The sequence below is a fragment of the Temnothorax nylanderi genome, unplaced genomic scaffold (assembly GCF_030848795.1).
Source record: "Temnothorax nylanderi isolate EJ_2023f unplaced genomic scaffold, tnyl_v1.0 TNYL_tig0310_pilon, whole genome shotgun sequence".
NCBI lineage: Eukaryota > Metazoa > Arthropoda > Insecta > Hymenoptera > Formicidae > Temnothorax > Temnothorax nylanderi.
Window position 1 is genome coordinate 183,066 of NW_027249372.1, and position 20,415 is coordinate 203,480.

General features: G+C 35.2%; 1 protein-coding gene across 1 annotated transcript in view; it reads right to left on the bottom strand.

Moving 5' to 3' along the window:
• LOC139781015 (lachesin) overlaps positions 1-20,192 on the bottom strand; it is a 73,548-nt gene extending 53,356 nt beyond the window's left edge. The window contains exon 1 of the mRNA XM_071719797.1: positions 19,884-20,192. Within this exon, the coding sequence (XP_071575898.1) occupies positions 19,884-20,016 (133 nt within the window). The 5' untranslated portion in view covers positions 20,017-20,192. The remainder of the gene's footprint in view (positions 1-19,883) is intronic.
• Positions 20,193-20,415: the final 223 nt, after the last annotated feature.

The following is a 20,415-nucleotide window of genomic DNA, read 5'->3' on the forward strand; positions in this document are numbered from 1 at the left end:
TTGGAGTAATTTTTACACCCCAATTAAGAGTCATTGTTATTAATTACATATTGTATATTTTTTATTATTCTATAATTTATTAGTATTTGAGGACAATATATAGATATATATAGATTTACTCAACATTTTCTGGAAAAAGTAACGAGTACCTAACCAAAAACATATTTTTAAAATAAAACAAGCACATTAAGCGGTTTATTATGATAATATTCCTAAAAAATGAAGATATCAATTAATAAAAAGCTTTTATATTGTAGATTTTTTATTTAATTGCATACATTATTTAAAAATTCGTAAAAAGACTAGTTACTATTAGAAAAAAAAGAGAAAATTAGGTATTATATAATATCCATTTTATAGCAATTTAAAATAAGATTAGTAGCTATCATATAAAATCTTTTATATTGTGTTTGGACGTCTAGAATTATTAAAAATAATGTATTTTTATATGATATTTGTTTACTATGTTATACGTAAAATATAAGTTATATAAAAAGTATTTTTAAATAAAAATAAATATTTATATTAAAATTTGATCTTCCTAAAATTTTGCATGTATTAATTGGATTAAAATATAATAAATATATTTAAAAAATATCATATTTTTATTAACAAACCATGTTGCATTAGATAAATGTTTAACAAATATTTTATTACTTCTTATTTTTTCTATTTTATATTATATAATGTGTTATAATAATGTGTTATATATATATATATATATATATTATATTTATAGATAATAAATAAATAATAATGTATAAATAGTAATGTATACTCATAACCTTATTTAAGCTCATATTATTATTTCGAATTTATAACATAAAACTCTCATCATACTTTATTAATTTTTGTAACGTAAACAGTCATCTGGGGTGATTTTTACACTCCAGCAAGTTTTAATAAGTCTGTACTATAAATGTATAGATCTTAAATTTTTTCTATTATACGGGTTAGGTTTTGGAACCTTCGAATGAAAAAGGTAGGTATGGAGTCTCGATCAATAAAAAAAAATTACTGTGACGTGAGCTTTTTCACTTTTTTGACACTGGGGTGTAAAAATCACCCCAGGTGCCCGTTCCGAGGCTAATAACGTAAGATTAATTAATGAACAGGCGCAGCATCATGCTATTTAATTTTCAATGTTGTAGCGCGAACTGGACACGTTACGCTTATCTGGCGAACAATTTTAACGGTGATTTCAATTGGCGATCGGCGGGAGGCTTTAATTCCATCCGCCGCGTTGTACCCATGGGGCACATTATCCCTCTCGCAGTAACTTTTTATAAGGAGAGATCGTTACTTTCAGTTACGTGCTGGGTTATTAAACCGCTGCGCGATCTCCCACTTCGCGAGGGAATAAAAAAAAATCCGCGAGCGAATCTCGACCCGCGGTGAGCAATGGCAAGCGAATGCGTCTTCGATATAACGATGTCGCAATAAAGTTGACCTATATTCCGATAAGTGGCAAACAACAGAAGGACGAGCTTATTATTTCGTCGAAACTTAAATTGTACACATCACTTACAATATCGCTTCTCCTTTGCTTATTTCTTTTCCATTCTAGCTTCCATTCTTTTTTTTTGTTCGTTTTCCCTTCACGTTCAACTTTAAATCTCAAGCATCACATTGCCGCAAGATACACGGGGATAAAAGAGACCCCGAGAGACCCGCCAAAACAAATAGTAAAAGTTTAAGGCCATCGGGAAAGTTTCATTATTTTCGAAAAGTTACGTGCCGCGTATTTTTAATAAAACAATGCCGGATAAACAGTTGACGAAACTGTAAGCTATAAACGATCACAAATCTGCGTGGCTTATTGTTTATCGATTAAAAGCTTATACATATACTGTTTTTTAGACGGGGCCAAAAAGTATGGACTTATTCGTTTAAGTTTGCGAAAAAAATGTAACAGACGATTATCTTTGAAAGCGTTTGAGTTCCCAAGATTCTTTTCAAAGTTCATGTCAGCTGCAGAACTGTGACAAGTTTTGCGCGCGTATAAAAAAAGAGGCTTCCAGCCATCTTTTGACAAATTATGTTAGTAATCTCGATTAGTTGGCTCTATTTACCGCGAACAAGCAAGCTTCTCTCGCGTAGGTATTCACAAAGCATTATTTAAACTTCCTAGCAATTGTTACGTATTATCAGTATGTATAATATACATGTCTAATTTTTAACCCATGTTTACTCTAAACTACTACAATTTATATTTACGAAAATTTAATGGTTTGGTATACATTTATATCTTCCTAAAGCAACTTTACAAGGAATATAATATACGAAATAGGCCGAAATATATATATATATATATATATATATATATATATATATATATATGATATAACCGGTACAACAAGTAACTGATTCTGCAACACAAAATAAGTCAAAATAATAGAATAAATTCTTTCGAATAAGGCCTCCTTTTCAGAAAAAAAGGATTTTGACGTTTTACTTTATGTATGATTTGTTTATAATCAGGACCAACTAATTCAATCAGTTGACTCATAAAATAGACAAGTGAATTTATATGAGACAAAGACAAAAATAATTTTATTTCTTGCATCGATTAACATTATATTTATTTCTTATTTAGTTGAGATATTGTTGAACTCGCCTGTCCGGCTGTCAACGAGATTGGAATATCGCTCACGATAATAATTTACCGCAGCAAATGCGTTTCCATTATATGCTCCCAACACAAGGTGCATGTCCGTGTACTCTGTTACTAGTATATTTTATCATATCGCTTGCTCGACAGAAATCGGTAGATAATATCGATAGTAATATAAGTAACTTTTGATAGTAAGCAAATTATTACGTCAAATATCAGTCAAGCGCACGTGTACTCGATTAACTGTCAAAATTTTTTTTTTTTTTTCAAAAACGAGGTCTTATGCAAAAACAATATTTTCAACTATAGAATCACACCCTCCTCGGTTGTTTCATGTATTTCGATCTACTCTGTATGGATCAAGAGTTGATAAAAATATACAATTTTTATTTCTTTTATTGACAATACTGGCAGAGTGCGTATACGTAGCAAGTTTATATCTTTGCCTGTTATTGATTTGTAATCCATATTTTTGTTAGTGTGAACGCATTGTGCTATTCGGTCGAAGTGGAACGTCGAAGCACATGCATCAATTGCAGAGAAAGAGTTTATTGGATGAAATCCATTGACAGTCCTTAATCGTCTTCCGTGTCTCTAATCTAGCTCTCTGTAATTTTTTTTTATTCGTGGATACGATGACAATTTAAAAAAAATCGAAACGGTTTTAATACTTTTACGTTGGTTCCGGCAATGAAAACTGGAATAAGTGTGTAGAAGCGAAAAATAAGAATTTTAAAATAAATACGATCAAAATAAAAGATTAAAAATCTTCAGATTAAAAATCAAATGTTTTATAGCAATTGTCAATTTTGTTGTTCATAATAAAATTTTAATTATTCACACTATTATCAGATGTATAGCAAAGAAACAAACAAATAGTATCGAATAATTTCACAATCATATCGTCATGATTATTAAATTCCGTCACATCGTAACAAGTAAAAACCGTTAAATCTATATCGTACTTTAAACATTTAACTGTTTAAAGACTATTGCCGTTTAAGCTAACTTTTCAGCGGAAGTTACGGCCAACTTTTTTCCGCGTACATGGGAACGCGAACTCGTGCAACTTCATATAGTCAATTTAGAAGCTATGCTATCCAAATTCTACGTGTTTCGAGTTAGCATGAGGGTATTTTTTTATCGCCTTAACTTTTGCCTCGCAGCTCTTCCTCTCCCTCCCTCTCTCTCATATTTTGTCGGTTTATGTAAAATATGCCTTCAAGTATCACATAAGAAATAACTTTCATGAAATGTATAGATAATTTAATTTGTTTTATTGCATTTTGTTTATGCAATATAATTCGGTAAGAACAGAAAAGAATTAATATGTATTTGTGAAAAGAAAATCTAAGGAAACTCTCGTAACCCGTAAAGCGTAACCCGTTATCTAAATATTGCGCAAAATAAATTTCAGACTACAATTTCTTCTACGCGTATATTCATTTCAATTTATTTCTCTGGTTGGAGTTGTCAGTCTGATCAACAGCACAACAGCACAGCGCGCGCGATAAAACAGTTAGAGTTATACTTCTCTGTAAACGCAATTTCAACGATTGCGTCTCTTGACGTAACCGTAATTACACCGCGTTTTTCGATTAATTACTCGCTGACTTCGTTAAAAGTACCGCGGCCATGGGGATTGCTATGCACTTCGCCGCGAAACACGCGGCACGTTAAATTGCGACGTTAAGCCCCGCACGTTCCACTTCGCGAGTACGCGGTGCGTTAGCCTCGAGTGACACACAACCGCCGGAATAACGTGACGCCCTTGCGCCGCGCGGAATTAGACGTATCTGGAAAAGTTTGATGTCAGTTTCGCAAACTACGGTCACTCTCATGAATTATGTAATCACGCCGCTAAATGACGATGGACTTATTTTTGCAAACGACAAACATAGTGCCCTCTCTCCCTCCCTTTTTACCGTATAATATTTCTGTTAATGGCGCAGTTTAATCCCGCGATATTGTTATTAACAATTTTATTCCATCGCAGAAACTACATATTCTAGTCTTCACTCTTTCATTATATGAATGCAATATATTAATAAAGTATAAGAAAATGTATAGGGCTATAGATTTGTTTTATATATATATATATATATATATATATATATATATATTCCATGATATTTTGTGACATGTACGTAACAGCAAATGTATATTCTAAGAATGTTCAGAAAATATCGTAAAGTACAAGATATTATAAGGATGTTCTCAGTATATTAAGTACATCCTTAGTATATTCTATAGATATACAGGATATTAATGCTGTTAGAGGTATAGCATTTTATGCACCAAACATGTAAATAAATAATGTTTTATTCTCAGCCACTTTGAGATCTAAATCTTGACGAATAGGTACACAAGGAACGAGATCGGACTATCTACGAGTTTTTCCTGGGTTGCACGAGTAAAAATTTTTCTCCGCAGCAAAATTTCGTTAATTATGATTTATTGCTCGCGTGCACCCCGGGACTTTAGAAATTTATGTGGTTAAGCAACTGTAATTTCCTTGAATTTCCGTAACGTGCATCTTTCGCACTAATTTCTAGCTACGAACTTTCCCCTCAGCGTTGGTTAAGCCAAGCTAAAATACTGGAGTCGTCTCGAACATTCGTTTTACCTCGCTCGCCCGCGTTCACAATTTCATTGCGGTCATTCGAATTTGTCTCATAATTAGATACATTATGCATGGATGTTTTGATATGCGGTCACTTTTGCAACGTGCGGCAGAAAAACGCGGCTATCCAAACAGCAGAATGCCGGACACGTCGCAATTGCCTTGTATATTTTATAAGAAAATAAAAATGACTCACCTCGAGTAGACCTCGAGGCGAGATAACATTATTTTCTCTTACATAAAGTTCTTATAAACATATTAACTAAAAAAATAATAATAATTTTATTCACGTTGGAAAGTATAATACAGAAACTTTAAAAATGTATTTAGTATTATGATAATGACCTATACTAGGAATAGAAAGATATATATTCCAACTAGAAAAAAAAAACATATTTTTGCATTATTAAAGTAAGTGTTTCTTATTTTTTGTATAATTTATTATCCTAAATAATTTTAAAAACAATATGAATGCTTTTATCTATTTATGGCAAGCGCACTTTTCAAAGTTTTTTAATAATAACGGTTGATATATTTTGTTCACGAACATTAACAACTCTCTAATTGTACAATTATTTTATAAATGCATTTATAATTCTTCCCATAAATATTCAAAATTTGATACCTTTTAAAATATATATAAATTCTACATTTAAATTTAAACTTTTTCGAATTAAGGAAACCTGAAACTTGCCCGCTCAATCGGATAATAGTACTAAAATTTCACTAGAATTATCGTCGCAATATCGCACAAAAATGTGAAAGCTTTTACTTCATAAAAGCACGTGTGCAGTTGTATCGTCGGAAATCGATCATAATTGAGGCAAAAATGGAAAAAACAATTTAGGTATTATGATTTTTTGCACGTCAATTTGCAAATGATAATTGAAGGTGCCATATTGGATTGCAAAATAACACGCAAGAAACGTTCAATAATCCATTATTTTCTGTTTTGGATACAATCTCGTCGAAATTTCCGAAATGCGCGCATACTTTTCGCCAATAAAAGCTTTTGTAATTCTGAATAGCCGACCTAAAGAATAGTTTTCTATTTAAAAAACTGTGTTTCCCTGTCAATATGGAAAACCGAGCTATACCAAGTTCACTCAACACCATTAAACTGCAAATATTTAAAAACATCGCAATTGTTTAAAAAAAAAGCAAAACACAGACGAAACGTTATTCCCAGTTCCATTCCCGTAACCTATCGGTGAGTACCAATCGATTCTACTCTTAAGAAACTAATCTACTTGCGAGTATCCTGCGGCGCTTTTGGCGCGAGACAGTTGTAGATGTATTTGTACTGAAATTAAGACGGATATGTTTACCCTGAACGATACTGAACTGAATTGATTGCGGAAAGCTGCGTCTGCAACCGCTGGCCGCCGCCGTAACCGCACCGTGTGGAACAGCGATGATTTTTACCGAGAAGTCGGCATACTGTGCTCTATAAAGACCACAAAGTGTCTCCAAATTGAAAAATAACTTATTGGATTTCTATCTCGACACAGAAACCGCATTAGGGCATTATGACCCTTTTTGTTTATCCAATTGTTTCTTCTATAGCCGCTAATAGTAATACGATTAACACATCCCCCGCAGCGCTCGGTAAAAACCAGTATTCCAAGCGTGAAAAGAGCGTGAAATTTTCACAAATGTTAATTTGATTATTTTCACGAGTTTTTAGTTGGCTATCTCCTAGTTGCGGAATCGGTATAGCACGGTAGTGATCTTGACGCGTTAATATTAACAATATTAACCTTCGACAGATAACGTGAGTAAAAGTTGTACGGCGGGTCATGTGGGGTTTGTGGGACCCACAAAATAATTATCGACAAAAAATATTACAATCAATTTTATTGGAGAATATAACTTTATATACTTTAAATCTGTTAAATAATTCATATATTAATAGAAAAACGAGTCAAATTAATAATATTTCTTATTTCTTAGAATTTAAATGACAATTAGGTCACTCAGACCCCACATTATGGGTTCCGACCCGTTGGGGTCTAACAGACCCTATCTGACGTTACCTATCAAAGATTATAAATAACTATCGTAGAACACAGTACCTAAAGCCTACCTAAAGCCAATATGACACTTTCTCAATCTGACAATTTAGAACGTCACCGCAAATTCGTTATCCAATGCGGCACATTATTCCACATAAAAAATGGATCGGAAGTGAAAAATGCTGTCGATATTTTTGCAACGGGGTCGAGGCGGCGGTTTTCCGAGGGAGCACGCCTCAGGAGCTCGATTTTACAGTGCATTTAACGAACACGGCGCAATGTCACCAATATACACGTCTATATTTACACGCGTTCCGTATATTTATACATATCTTTTTCATCCTGACACATATTTGCCGTCTCTCTTTACCCGCGTCTCCATGGAGATCGCCCCCCTGTAAATCGCTAAATTTATTTGACACGTCGCACGCACTAATCTGTTTCACCTAAATACGCTATTTCTGCGTGGATGATTTGTGTGGAGGTGCGGAGGAATTCAGAGAGACGAGCAAAAGGATGAGAGATCCTCTCCCACCGGAGCGGACGCGCGCAGATGGTCTCAGATATAAGTGGAGTACGGAACATGTCTCGGCCCCTTCTCGCCCGCGTTCTCGCAAGTATATTTAGCGGGTGGAGGGTCCCGGTGTGTGCACGACGTACTTAGTCTGACTTTCTTTTGCCGCGACAGTGCTTATTTAGCGTCGCGAAATTACGCCACTCACCCGCGCCGCCGCGAGGTCTGCGAGGTCCGCGGCGTGTCCGCGAATACGAATAAATCGCGTTAAATTTAGCATTTTAGCCGATGGCCAAACGAGCATCGGTTACAGTTACAGAGATTAATTCGCTTTTCAGCTACGCAAAATGCGTTTCAAAATCTCGCTGGAGGCTTACGGGGGGAGCCACGCATCGCGTAGAGCCCCGGGACATTCGGTTTAGCGATGTTATATAGCATCTCATTTAACGGGCCATTGTTTTAGAGGACGTTAATGCGCGCGATCGTCCAATTAATTGATCCGATCCCCGCCCGAACGTTCAAACACTTCACTCGACTCTTCGTTCAACAACAGGTTTTAAAACGCAAAAAAAATTGCCGATTCCAGATTTAATATATTTCGAGGTAGATATTTCCCAGTCTTGTTTACAATGGGCAGCGCAAATGTTCATGTTTAACCAGGTTAAACAATGCGTGTCACAAGCGCGCATGACGTGAAATTTAATGCACAGTGCGAGAAGCTCGGGGAATTATAGCGGGGAGATGAACAATTTTAATTTATAACCCAGATAAAAATAAAATTTTATCACCCCCTGCCTCGGGCCTCCCCCCACCCTTTCTTTCCGGCGAAAACGTTTATATTCGTTACGACCAGCGCGCAAGGCAACTGCAACTCGGGCTTCGAGAAAAAGTTTTCGCTTAATATCGCATTTGCGAATCCCGCGGTTCGCGCGCAGTTACGTATATTTCAGATTTTACAGTCGAGGTATTTGCATTAATTTTAAAGTAATTATATAAAAGTCTCGCTCCAAAGCTAGAGTTTTTTTTTGTTTCGCGGGCTACTTAATTCCACGGCCGTACCCGCATATGCGACTCGCGCGCGAGACGTGGAATTATTTTTGAAATTATTTTAAAATTTAAAAGAATAAAAGGCAATTTTGTTACATCATTTAACTCATCGTGCTTAAAGGATTTAGAAAGGAATTACAAAGTCGCACTAAAACACAGTATAAAAAAAGAGATTAAATGCGTGTACGCAAACGCAAAACATAATATACGAATACAATTTGATATATTCCAAAAATATTATTATAGGTACACCCACTTAACACCTTGAACACACACATTTATTTCTTCAATCGCAAATTATCAAATGTCAAATTACGCTCCTCAATTAGAAATGTGAAATCTTTCTGGTTTATCTGACTTTCTCTCTAAAAGTTACAAGTTCACCGCTTCCGCCAATTACTTCAAATCATCCCGGATAAGCCGCCCCGAATCTAACGTTCTCACCAATCACTAGAGAAAGTCTCTAAACGAAGGAGATCCCGGGAAGTCCGCCGCGGGCGTAACTTTAACGAAGTAAGCGCAGTCCCTTCAAAATTCCGATTCTCTCCTATCCCCTCTCAAGAGGGGAGGGAAGTGAGTTGGATTCTGAGCCACCGATCGGCTACTGCAGCGCGCGCGCCACATACTACCTTAAACAGCTCGAGGAGCTCCGTCCCCGTTAAAACTCTTCGAGGTCGGGCTTACGGTAAGCTTTTTAGAGTGGCGAAATTTCCCTCGAGGAGAGCGGCGCGCGGGGAACGGAGCGCTTAAGCCGCTGCGGAAACAAATCAGTGTGCAAGATAAACGGAAGTAACACACCTGGCGCGCCGCCGCCGCCGCGCCGTATTCCTCCCGGCGCGAAATTTCGCCGCACGGCGTATCGAAAACGCAATCCGCACTTCATTACGCCACGGTGAGTATCGTTGTCACAGCCGGATCCGGCGCAATTTCTTAGCGAGTGTCGGAGCGTGAAGTAACTCGCGAATATACGCCCGCGTGTGTTGAACGGCAACACGTAATTCTCGCGGCAGACACGGAGGGGACTTTTACTCTCGTACGTGCGCACGGAGCTGTCTTATTTGCATCGCGGCGCGTAAAACCGAGAAGCACGTAAAGCAAGTATTACGACAATTTACATCGTATTAACGCCTCTCCGAAGGCGGGGGGAGGGGGGAGGAGACACCGATGAGAATAATTTCGCGAACGAGCGGCGCGAATTCCGACTTTAATGACTCTCCGAGTGTTAATTCTTAAACGGCGACCGGGCAATTTAAATCCACTTTCTTGCTGTCGGGGATCTTGTACGCCTTCTGATGCACATTAATAAGATATTCCAGCTTTCCAAGCGTGCGACCGGATTAATCATTCAGTGGCGCTTTTTGCAGCCGGGGGTTTTCCGTGGGATTTATTCGGCAAGTAAATTTACGAATTAATTCCACACGTACACACCTAGCACCTATCTGTAATTCATAAACAAGATCATAACTGCCACAATAGTTATTAACGTCTCACATAAATTAATAGAGCTTGAATATGTGGGAAATATATAAATTTCGTTAACAGTTAACGTTTAACGCGAACGACTTTGTTATATTTTCTCTTGGAAAAACGCTTTATTTGCAAACAAGATATATATATATATATATATATATATATATATATATATATAGTACCAATCAAAAGTATTGTATCGCTTATGGAAAGGAAAGTCGTTACTTTAATGAATAAAGATTAAATAATGATTATTCAACGTCAATTAAATCCGTAACGAGTAACGATAGCTATAAGTTACTTTAAAAAAGTAACTTTCCCAACTCCGCTTTCTTCATTAAAGTAACGACTTCCTTTTCCATAAGCGATGCAATACTGTATGCTTCTGATCTTATATGTAAAAAGATTGGTACCATTGCTTGCAATCTTTCCTGGAAGATAATGTCGAGTATAAGAAACTTGAGACAAAAAATAATTTGCCGAAGACATGCAATAACATAGAATAATGTAGCTCCAATCAATAACAGTCAGTCAGCGAGGCAGCAAACATTGCAATCAATCTAATGGAAAAAGAGCTGACGCAGAAAGAAAAGTTTCCTTAAGAAGGAACGTCTCTGTCTACGCAGCCATCCTCCACGTTTGCATGAACACCCCCTTCTCGGCGTTCCACCCCATTCCGCGTCCTAATTTAACGACAGCTCGACGGCGGCAGTAACGGCAGTATATAACGCGCCCGCTACATCAATATCCGTAATTAATTGTTGGTGAAGCCGCTACTTTATTGACACCCCCGATTATCAGCGAGCACGACCGGCGCGGCGCGGCGCCGCGACGCGAAACGTCTCCGTCTTCAGTAATTCAGCGGTCGGCCGTCGCTTTATCGCCGGCGCATCGCCTCAACCGAGCCCTCCCCGCCATCGTTTATACACTTAAGGACTTCTATCGACACGTCCCACCGCTCATTTGAATCGCAAATACAGGGGCGCGCGCGCAGGGACGAGCGTGCCGACTCGCGACAGTTTTCGAAGATGAATACACACCTCGCTTGATGAAGGAGCGTGTCGCGCGCCGGCGCGCCGATTAATCTTTCACGTCTCCCCCGACTTTTTATCTTTCTCTCGATAAAGTAATTTGCAACTCCTCGCCACCTCTCTCGCGCGCGCCACGGTTCTATTATACATTCGTGACGGGCGGTGATCGATCCATTAAGCTTTTCGCGCCTCTCGCTCTCGTTTTTGCACGTGAGAGCGGAGTGCATCTCTGCGGGAGATTGATACAATGTTTGCAACAAACATAATAATACTCCCAGGATTACGTAGTGATTTATATCTAAACTTCGTCTAACGATATATACAAGGTGGAGTACCTAAAACAAAACATTGGAATATCTCGAGAACAAGGTTACACGAAGGTCATCACCATATTTTTAAATGGAATTATGATTTTTTTATGTGATATGATTCTTCTATTTAGCGTATAAAAATATTGAAGTAGAATTATCAACAAATCAAAAATTTACGAAATATTTTACACTTTATTTTGATATATTTTGACATGAATTATAAAATATCTTGTAAACTATAATTTTTTGATACTCGTACCTTAATACTTTTATGTACAGAATAATGAAATAAATCAATTGGTGTCAAGATAACGATAACATAGTTGCTTTTCAAAAAAAGTATGTAATATTATAAGTTGTATAATTGATCCTCCTAATCAAGGAGATGAAGCAGCACGGTTGAATTTATCACAATTATACATTCCCCTTAAAAACAAAATAGACATTTCGCCATATTTCGTACAAATTAGTCAAATTTTACGAAAAGAAATCGACTAAGTAGTTTTTGTTGCCTCACCCTATACATTGTACATACATATACTAACAATAAGTCATATGAATTGTTTTCTTTCTTTGTTTCTCACATGGTACTATGATTTTTCCTGTGTAACCTCGCAAAGTACAGTACAATATATAACTCTAGACGTTGACACTTGTGTCTAGACTCTAAACTACTCCAGAGGCTGTCCGCATATCGAGTGGTTTTTGTCTCGCGATCGAAAACAATGACACTGCACTCTCCACGCTGCGTTCACTTGGTCAGACTGGAGTTACTCTCGAACTAAAGCAGTACTTTCCAAACTCTATTCAGGGAGTAGACCTATGTGCGCACAATGCGTATCTAGTTGTTGCACTCAACTCACACGTGATCTACCAGCAAAATTTGCTACCGAAACTGAAAATAATCTAGAAATACATTGTTAAATATCGTTTGCGACAATCAATCTATAATTCAAACATATAATCGTCGATGCACTGTTAAATATTAAAAGAAGAAATAATTATTAAATAATTATCTTGAATTAAATAACATTTTGTTACTTTTAACTAACTTTTAACATGTATGTCGAAATTTATTAGTTTAGCACAAAACAGTATTATTTTAACTTCATTGATTTAGTTAAATTTACATTGTTTTAGTTAAATTAACGATATATTGAATAGGAACAATGGCAATTTATAGAAATGATTAAAAATAATTCAAATTGAGTATAATTTGACACTACGAATTTAACAATATAAGGTGAATTATGAAGTACAAGAGGAAAAGAGAGTATTATCGAGTAAGAGAGTATTAATCGTTTTCAGCTGACTGTGGCATTTTAACTTTCTACTTATTAGTAGTAATCACACTTTTGAAAGAACATTTCGCTCACAGTTGGTTAGTTAGTGCTAATAGCATTACTGATTTTATGTTTCAAATTTTTTGAAAATTATATCTGTTTAATAGGCATAAAATTAGTAGATATGTGCATTATTTTGTAACGTTCAGTTGATAGTATAATAATAATGTACTGAGATAATGTTACGAAAAAATTATCAGCTGTAATTGAAACAGTTTAATTATTTTTTTAAATACTTACTACTTATTCTAAGAAAGTTGTTATCTATGGCAGGTGAAAATCACTTCTGTTTAGTAAAAAAAATCTATTAATCAAGAAGTAAGCGATACGTATTTCTTCATTTATCTTTAATCGCGTAGTATCGAGTAAAGAAGAACGAAATTAAAAAAGTGATCGCGCGCTGTGCGGTACTGGAACTACAAGTGGCAATATGGAAATGTGTGATTATGCAAGTAAGTCTCAGGCGTATTCATCGTTTTTGGAATGAATACATGAATTTATAGGAAGTTGGAACTTACGTTTGGAAATATTAAATAAGAAAGAAGGGTAACACGAAGGAGAAAAGAAGCAGTTTATGAAATGAATTACATGCCTATTAAGCGCAGGAATAATCAGACATGTAGGTTAAATTGTGGAATACCATAATTATACGTTCGCCGGCAAAATAAACTAAAAATAAACGACCGAAATTGAAACCATTTCAGAATAAGTGCACTGCAAATCCAAGTGTGTCATTTTTACATACATAAACGTCTAAAAATGACACATTAGACTAAAGCTCTTTTTACTTTATGTGTTAAATTACGTCATTTAACACGTTTAATCGTATTAAATTAAAAGTTAATACGTTCAATCGTGTTAAATGACGTGATTTAAAACGGCAAGAAATAAGTAGAGCTTCAGCTAAAATAACACACTTTGATTTGCAGTGTGAGGTACCGTTTAAATATTGATGTTAAGATAATTTATTGTTGCTTCAACTAAGTCCCAAAATAGCTGTACCCTCCACTAAATTCGACCTGATCCGATATAATTTACGTGCACGCAAACCGTAAATGAACGATAAAGCGTGTAGAAGGTTCTTTATGATAGGGATTCGTAAAGGGACGTAAATGTTTATTGGATCATGTGTTCATTGGATCACACTCGTGACTAGCCGTGAAATCTCGTCTGATTAAAATCATGTATCATTAATAAGCCACAATAATTATTTTACATGAAACAGTTATTTGGTATTACAGAACCTCACGAGGCATCATCCAACAACTTCTTCGCTAGCAATTTTGTGAATGAATATTTAGTACCGTTCAAGATAGTTTCATCTTTCGTAAACGATAAAAACTGCATAGAGTCTTTAATGATAGATATACAGCTGCCATTTACTTCGAGGTTGGTTATCGGACAAAGTTTTCAAGTGCTCGAACTACTTACGTTTGGCACTTACGTTTTTAGATGATAACTTTTCAGTCCAAAATCATTTTATTCTTTTAACAGTTTGTACGAGTTGCTAAAGGTCTGCAATAAAATCGCTTTTTGTAATCGCACAGCAAAATATGAGAAATTAATTTTTAATTACAACTAACTACAACTATATGTGATAAAAGGATTATTTAAACAATTTTTGCTGCGAGAGAACTTTCTAATTAGTACACTAGTATACGGGAATGTTCTCTTTGATGTCTAACAATTATGAAATTGTTCAAAGACAAACAAATGCAAATGACAAAACAATTACACGCATAGTATATAAAATGAATTCACTGTATCGCGCTCTACGATGCTGTTCAAGTACAATCGATGAATATGTACAATATGTGAATTTGAGTGCAAGTGTCACAAAAATACTTCCCGTTCCCCGCCGCTGAAAACTGTTTTACGCGTATTGTTTCGAGAAACGGAGATTTGAACACCATTTCCGCTAAACGAAGGCGTCGTCTACAAAGACGCTACAAAGCGCTTCCACCCGTTCACTCTTACGCGCAATGACATCTCAAATATCTCGAGTTCCATATATCGCGACGATTTGTAGTTCCCACCGTTACGTTTCTCGTGGAAAATACGTTTTCCTACTGACACTATCAACCTGCAGCATCCGGGAAATAATATAATCGCGCTAGGTGAACGCGATGCCAGGCATTTATCATCACATATACACGACGCACAAAACGAGACTCGTTATCATTATTCTTTCCAAAACCATCAATCATATATGAGAGAATCTTTATATTATTATACATCTTTCTACAAAAAATTGCGCGCGACAGAAATTGACAGTTTTCAACAAATTTTAAGGATTTTCTTTCCATAAAATCTCTCTTCTCTCATACACACACGCACGTAAGAAGGAGAGAGCACCATTATGCATTTATCTGATCATGTTCAATTTTCTGCGAAAGATAGACGTGATTATAGATAGAGCTCTTCCGAATATTCCAAGTTACGATCGAATCGGAAATTTTCTGTTTGAAAGTTTTCCTCAGATCGAGATTCTGATCGAAACTGTCGGACGTGAATACTTTCTACTCGAACTGATTGAAACTTACAGGCCGATAATTGGATCGCAGCCATCGCTAGCGGAACGTATATCCGAATAGATGCAATCGTGTTGCTTTGTCAGGTTGACTGTAGGGCCCCGCCGCTAAGGACTGAATCGACGGTAAACGGCGCGCGGCTCTCTCTCCGAATCTCCTTTACAGATATTGTTTCTGTTAAAGAGTATCAAATAGAGATCTCAGCCGCAGAAGATCATGGATCCATTCGCCGGAAAATAATGACCTCAAAAGTACAGCTTTAATCAGCTACGTAAAAAACCTTATGGCGCACGAGGCGTCGTCGTTTAAAAGAGTACATTCCATCAAAATTTAATTCTCTAGAGAGCAACAGAGCTACATTTTATCCTTTTTTAATTTCCACTCCCGATGTTATCGCGTCGCGCGACTGGTCTTTTGTGTAGATTTATGGACACTATTTTTTAAGAAGAAACGCCTTATAACCAGCTGCACGATATTTTTAGACGCAAGCAAGAAGGTGACTTGTCCATTTGTCATTACGAAAATTGTGACAGAAAAATGATTCCGAGAATATCTGCTATAATTGATATATCAATTATTTTCTATATTTCTTTATAACATATGTGTAACATTTGAAAACTATATTAATTAACATGGCAAAAAATCAAGTATCAATTGGTTTTAATAATAAACCAATTGATTGTTTTGATTGTAAAATGGTAATTGTTTTCATTTTTAAGGATTCATAAAATTTATACTTTTCAAAAAATATTGCAGGAGTATTTTGATATACAAAAATAAATTTGAGAATATTATATAAAAAGAGAACATTAAATAAAAATATTAATTACATATATTGCAATTTTATTATTTAAATCTATTTTCCATAAAAAAGGTAACAAGATATTAAAGAGTTACAGCAACTGAAATAAAATTTATACACCACATATAATTTTGTTATTACCCTGCTGATATAAAAAATATTATAGTCAATATAATATGACTACGTTTATATGGCGGCTTATAATCCGGTTTAATAACTACCGTATACTATCCGATCCAAAATTTTTCTTTTTTGATTATAGTAATCATTTAGACATAAGCCTTTTTTAACACTTAAACTACAACTCTTTTAGTATATAAATATCAAAAATTGATTCAAATTTTTTAGAGTATCAAAATAGGTTTATATTTAAATAATCGTTATAATTAAAAAAAGAAAAATTTTGGATCGCATAGTATACAGAGTAGTTATTAAACCGGATTATAAGCAGCCGTGTAAACGTAGTCTATAACATGTTTCTGTACATGATTATAAAATCAAAGTTTTTTAAGAAAAGTATGTGATATTTTACGATATTTTCATAAGAAATTCTTGAAGATATGAACAATCAGATACATTTAAATAAAAGGCTTAATCAAACAAGATAAGTGATAACACAAAACAAATCAATATTTAAAAATACTATTAATGCAAAAAAACTTGGCTAGATCAAATATGTAACATCTACAATTATATTACCTATATTTACTATCATAATATTAATCTTTCACGCTATTGGATTTTATTTAACACATGAAACGTAGTTTATGAAAAACATGTTATAAATGTATATATCTATATAATGTAAATTTACATTTAATTGCAAATTTAAATTTAAATATTGTAACATAAGATGTCTTTTGCAATCTAGACTGCATGTGATTAATGCTATATTTATACATATAATATCGTAATTGATTTTTTTGTAACATTAGAACATCTGTAAACGTGAACAATGCAGTAACCAGTCAATTTATTACTTTTGGATAGCAAAACATTGATTGGCTATTGTTATTGTATTACTTCTTTTTACGCGGCAAATGTTTCCGCGTTTTATCTGCATAAGACCTTAATCTCCTACAATTATCGATATAACAATAGCCAATATCAATTGCGAGCTACTTTATTGTCATTTGTAATCAAAATAGCGACATGACGTTTTTCAAATAATTTCATATTTCGGATTTTGCGTTGTAATATCTCTGTTCAAAGAGCACAAAGAGGAAAAATAAAAACACTTTTGTAATATAATAGAAACCGCAGCCAATGATTAAGCCTTACAAACTCGATCGGTTCAAATGCTGTTGGGATATTGTATAAATTGTGCTCTCAAGTTGCTGTTTCGCGTAAAGATACACGATCTACCTTGCTGTTGAAAATATAAACTTGATGTATAAACGCAATTGATTAACTAAATATTAAAAATGGGCAAATATAATATTTGAAACGAATATGGGTCAACATACAAATTATTTTACTCATTGATACATAGGAATAACATCTGGATGTGTCTTGTATACGTTCGAAAACTGCAGTAGATTTCATACGGCGATATTTACAAAAGCGAAATATGTTTCGTATAACACGAAATAAAAGGAAACGTATTCACAATATTTAAAATAAAATAGCGGAAGATTTTCAAAAATGTTTTGCAGAACTTTGATCTTATTTATTGCGCATCGGCAGCCAGAAAAAATAAAACTTTTCCACTCCACTTTACTATGAGTGTCAGTTGTATTTTGCGTGTTTAACAGTAAAACGTGCGCGGAATTTTGCATTTTTGAATGCATATTTCACGCGATGCGAATATTCAGAATATCTTTTTCATATTTTTATATATATCTGTTTATGTGTATTTTCGCATATAAATTGCTATAATCTTCTTGGCATTGCATTTTGGAATACCATGAGAATTCAAACAAGATTTCGTTTCTCATGGCAATTTTGTTGCAAATATTTTGGATAAACATTTCAACGCCGAATTTATTTTACCTTGTTTATCATAATATTTATTACAGTATAATATTTTTTATAAATAAATTTAAATAAATAATAACGATTTTGAAATATAAATAATTGTTATCAATAATGCATGAGACCTTTCTTCAAAAAGGAATCAGTGCTGCGAAAGTTTGGAGACGAGGTAAAACGTTATCGATAACGCGTGATTGATATTGGTATATAAATATCTAAATTTTACTGCAAGTGATTGAGTGGCAAGTATGTCATCATGTTTTGTTTACAAATGTTATATACAGAAATTCATAAAACATAATATGACGAGCGCACGCATGTAGCCAGATTCCACTTTTAATGCTCGTATCGATATGCAGCAGTATATCTGCGCATACTAGGACGTAATTTAAATGCATTAATCCTTTGAGTGGCGAACTATGATATATCGTCATATCATGCGTGCGCCTGGAGTGCCAACGTCGATTTATCGTCGTTGCTGCAACATTCGAGAGATAAACAAGATAGGCATACTTGAATTTTAAACGGGATTTCGTTAAACTCTCATTAAATGCGAATAAATCGTTAATTCTTACAGGTCACAGGCCCACAATTATTTATATAAAATCAATAAATATAAAATCAATGTTTAAATTAATATCAATAATATCAAGATCTATTGTAACCATAATATATGGATCTTCTTAGACTTTCTTCTTAGACGAACAAAATAACTGCGTTTAAAAGAAAAAAAACGGCGCCATCCTCTATAAATATCAAATCACCCTAAGACTGCACGTGACAGACAGAAATTGTGAAATATATAATACATATATGGCTATACTAAGTGAAAAAAAAACCGCATCTACGCATCATTTAACTTCATTTGTGACGATTTTACGAAAATAGTTAAAAAGATTAAATTTGTGTGTATTTGAAGGAATTAAAAAAATAAAAGGACCATATATAAAGTCAGAATCGCAATTATTATATCCTGAATCTTTAACGTTCGTTTCTTTAAAATTACTTAAATATCATATACAGTTCTTTGGGTTTATTATATGGATTTATTATATCTAAATGTAATATGGTAATATTACATTTAGATATAATAATAATAAAAACAGAGTTAGTTTAAAGTTATAGTTTAAATTACATATATAGACTTTATAAAATTAAAACTTTATATATATGTAATAGACTTTAAAAAACCTAACTCTTTCTGTTTTTAAGTTTAAGCGAAATTAACAAATGACGAGTTAATACAATATTAACTTCAATATACTTCAATACAATATTAACAATATTAATTTCAATTTGTTTTACATTATTATCATTGTGATCACTGATCTAGAAAAAATTGTAATCCAATATTTAAACTGAAAAGAAGCGTGATATTTGCAGAACAAACTTTCGAGGGAATGTCAAGTGGATTAAACAAAAGGAAGCAGTCAATACGAATAGCGCTCGAAGCTGCAGAGGCAGCTCTACTTTACGCAGCTCCGGAATCCGCTCCGCTCCGGCTTTGACGACACAGACCGGGGCACGGTGGCGCGGCGTGCGCAAACAACTCGCGGAAAAACATAACTATTCTGCCGAAGGGGAAACCCGGAAGGTGGTTATACTCACCGGTGCGCACCAGCACGTTGAGCAGGATATACAGGACGAGGGTGGTGACCCGGTATCCATGTATTATGATCATCAGCCACTTTGATGCGTTGAATCCCGCCGCGTGCCATAGACCCGTGCCCTCGTGCACCATATTTTCCGGTTCGAGCCTGCCTCAAGGCCGTCGTCGGCCTTTCCCGTGTGCGTTCCTCGCGCGTCCTCATTCACCGGCACTCTGCGACCACGTAAGCACCAAAATGATGTAACACGCGTGTTATTCGGCGATATACAGTTCTCGACGTCTCGGCCCGCATCTACGGAGAACGAAAACGAGTAAGTTCAAGTCTTCGCGATGCGAGCCGAGACGCGACGATGTCGAGAGCTCGTTTCGCGAGAGAAACGGTAGGATATTAGTCACGCCGCTGAGGTGCTCGGAAATTCCTGACGCGACTTTTACCGTTGCTCTCTTGTCGCGCAATTACGCCAATATATAGCGTCGATTCTATCTGATCCGTGCCGCGGTATGGGTTCTAAAAGTTTTAACGGCGACGTT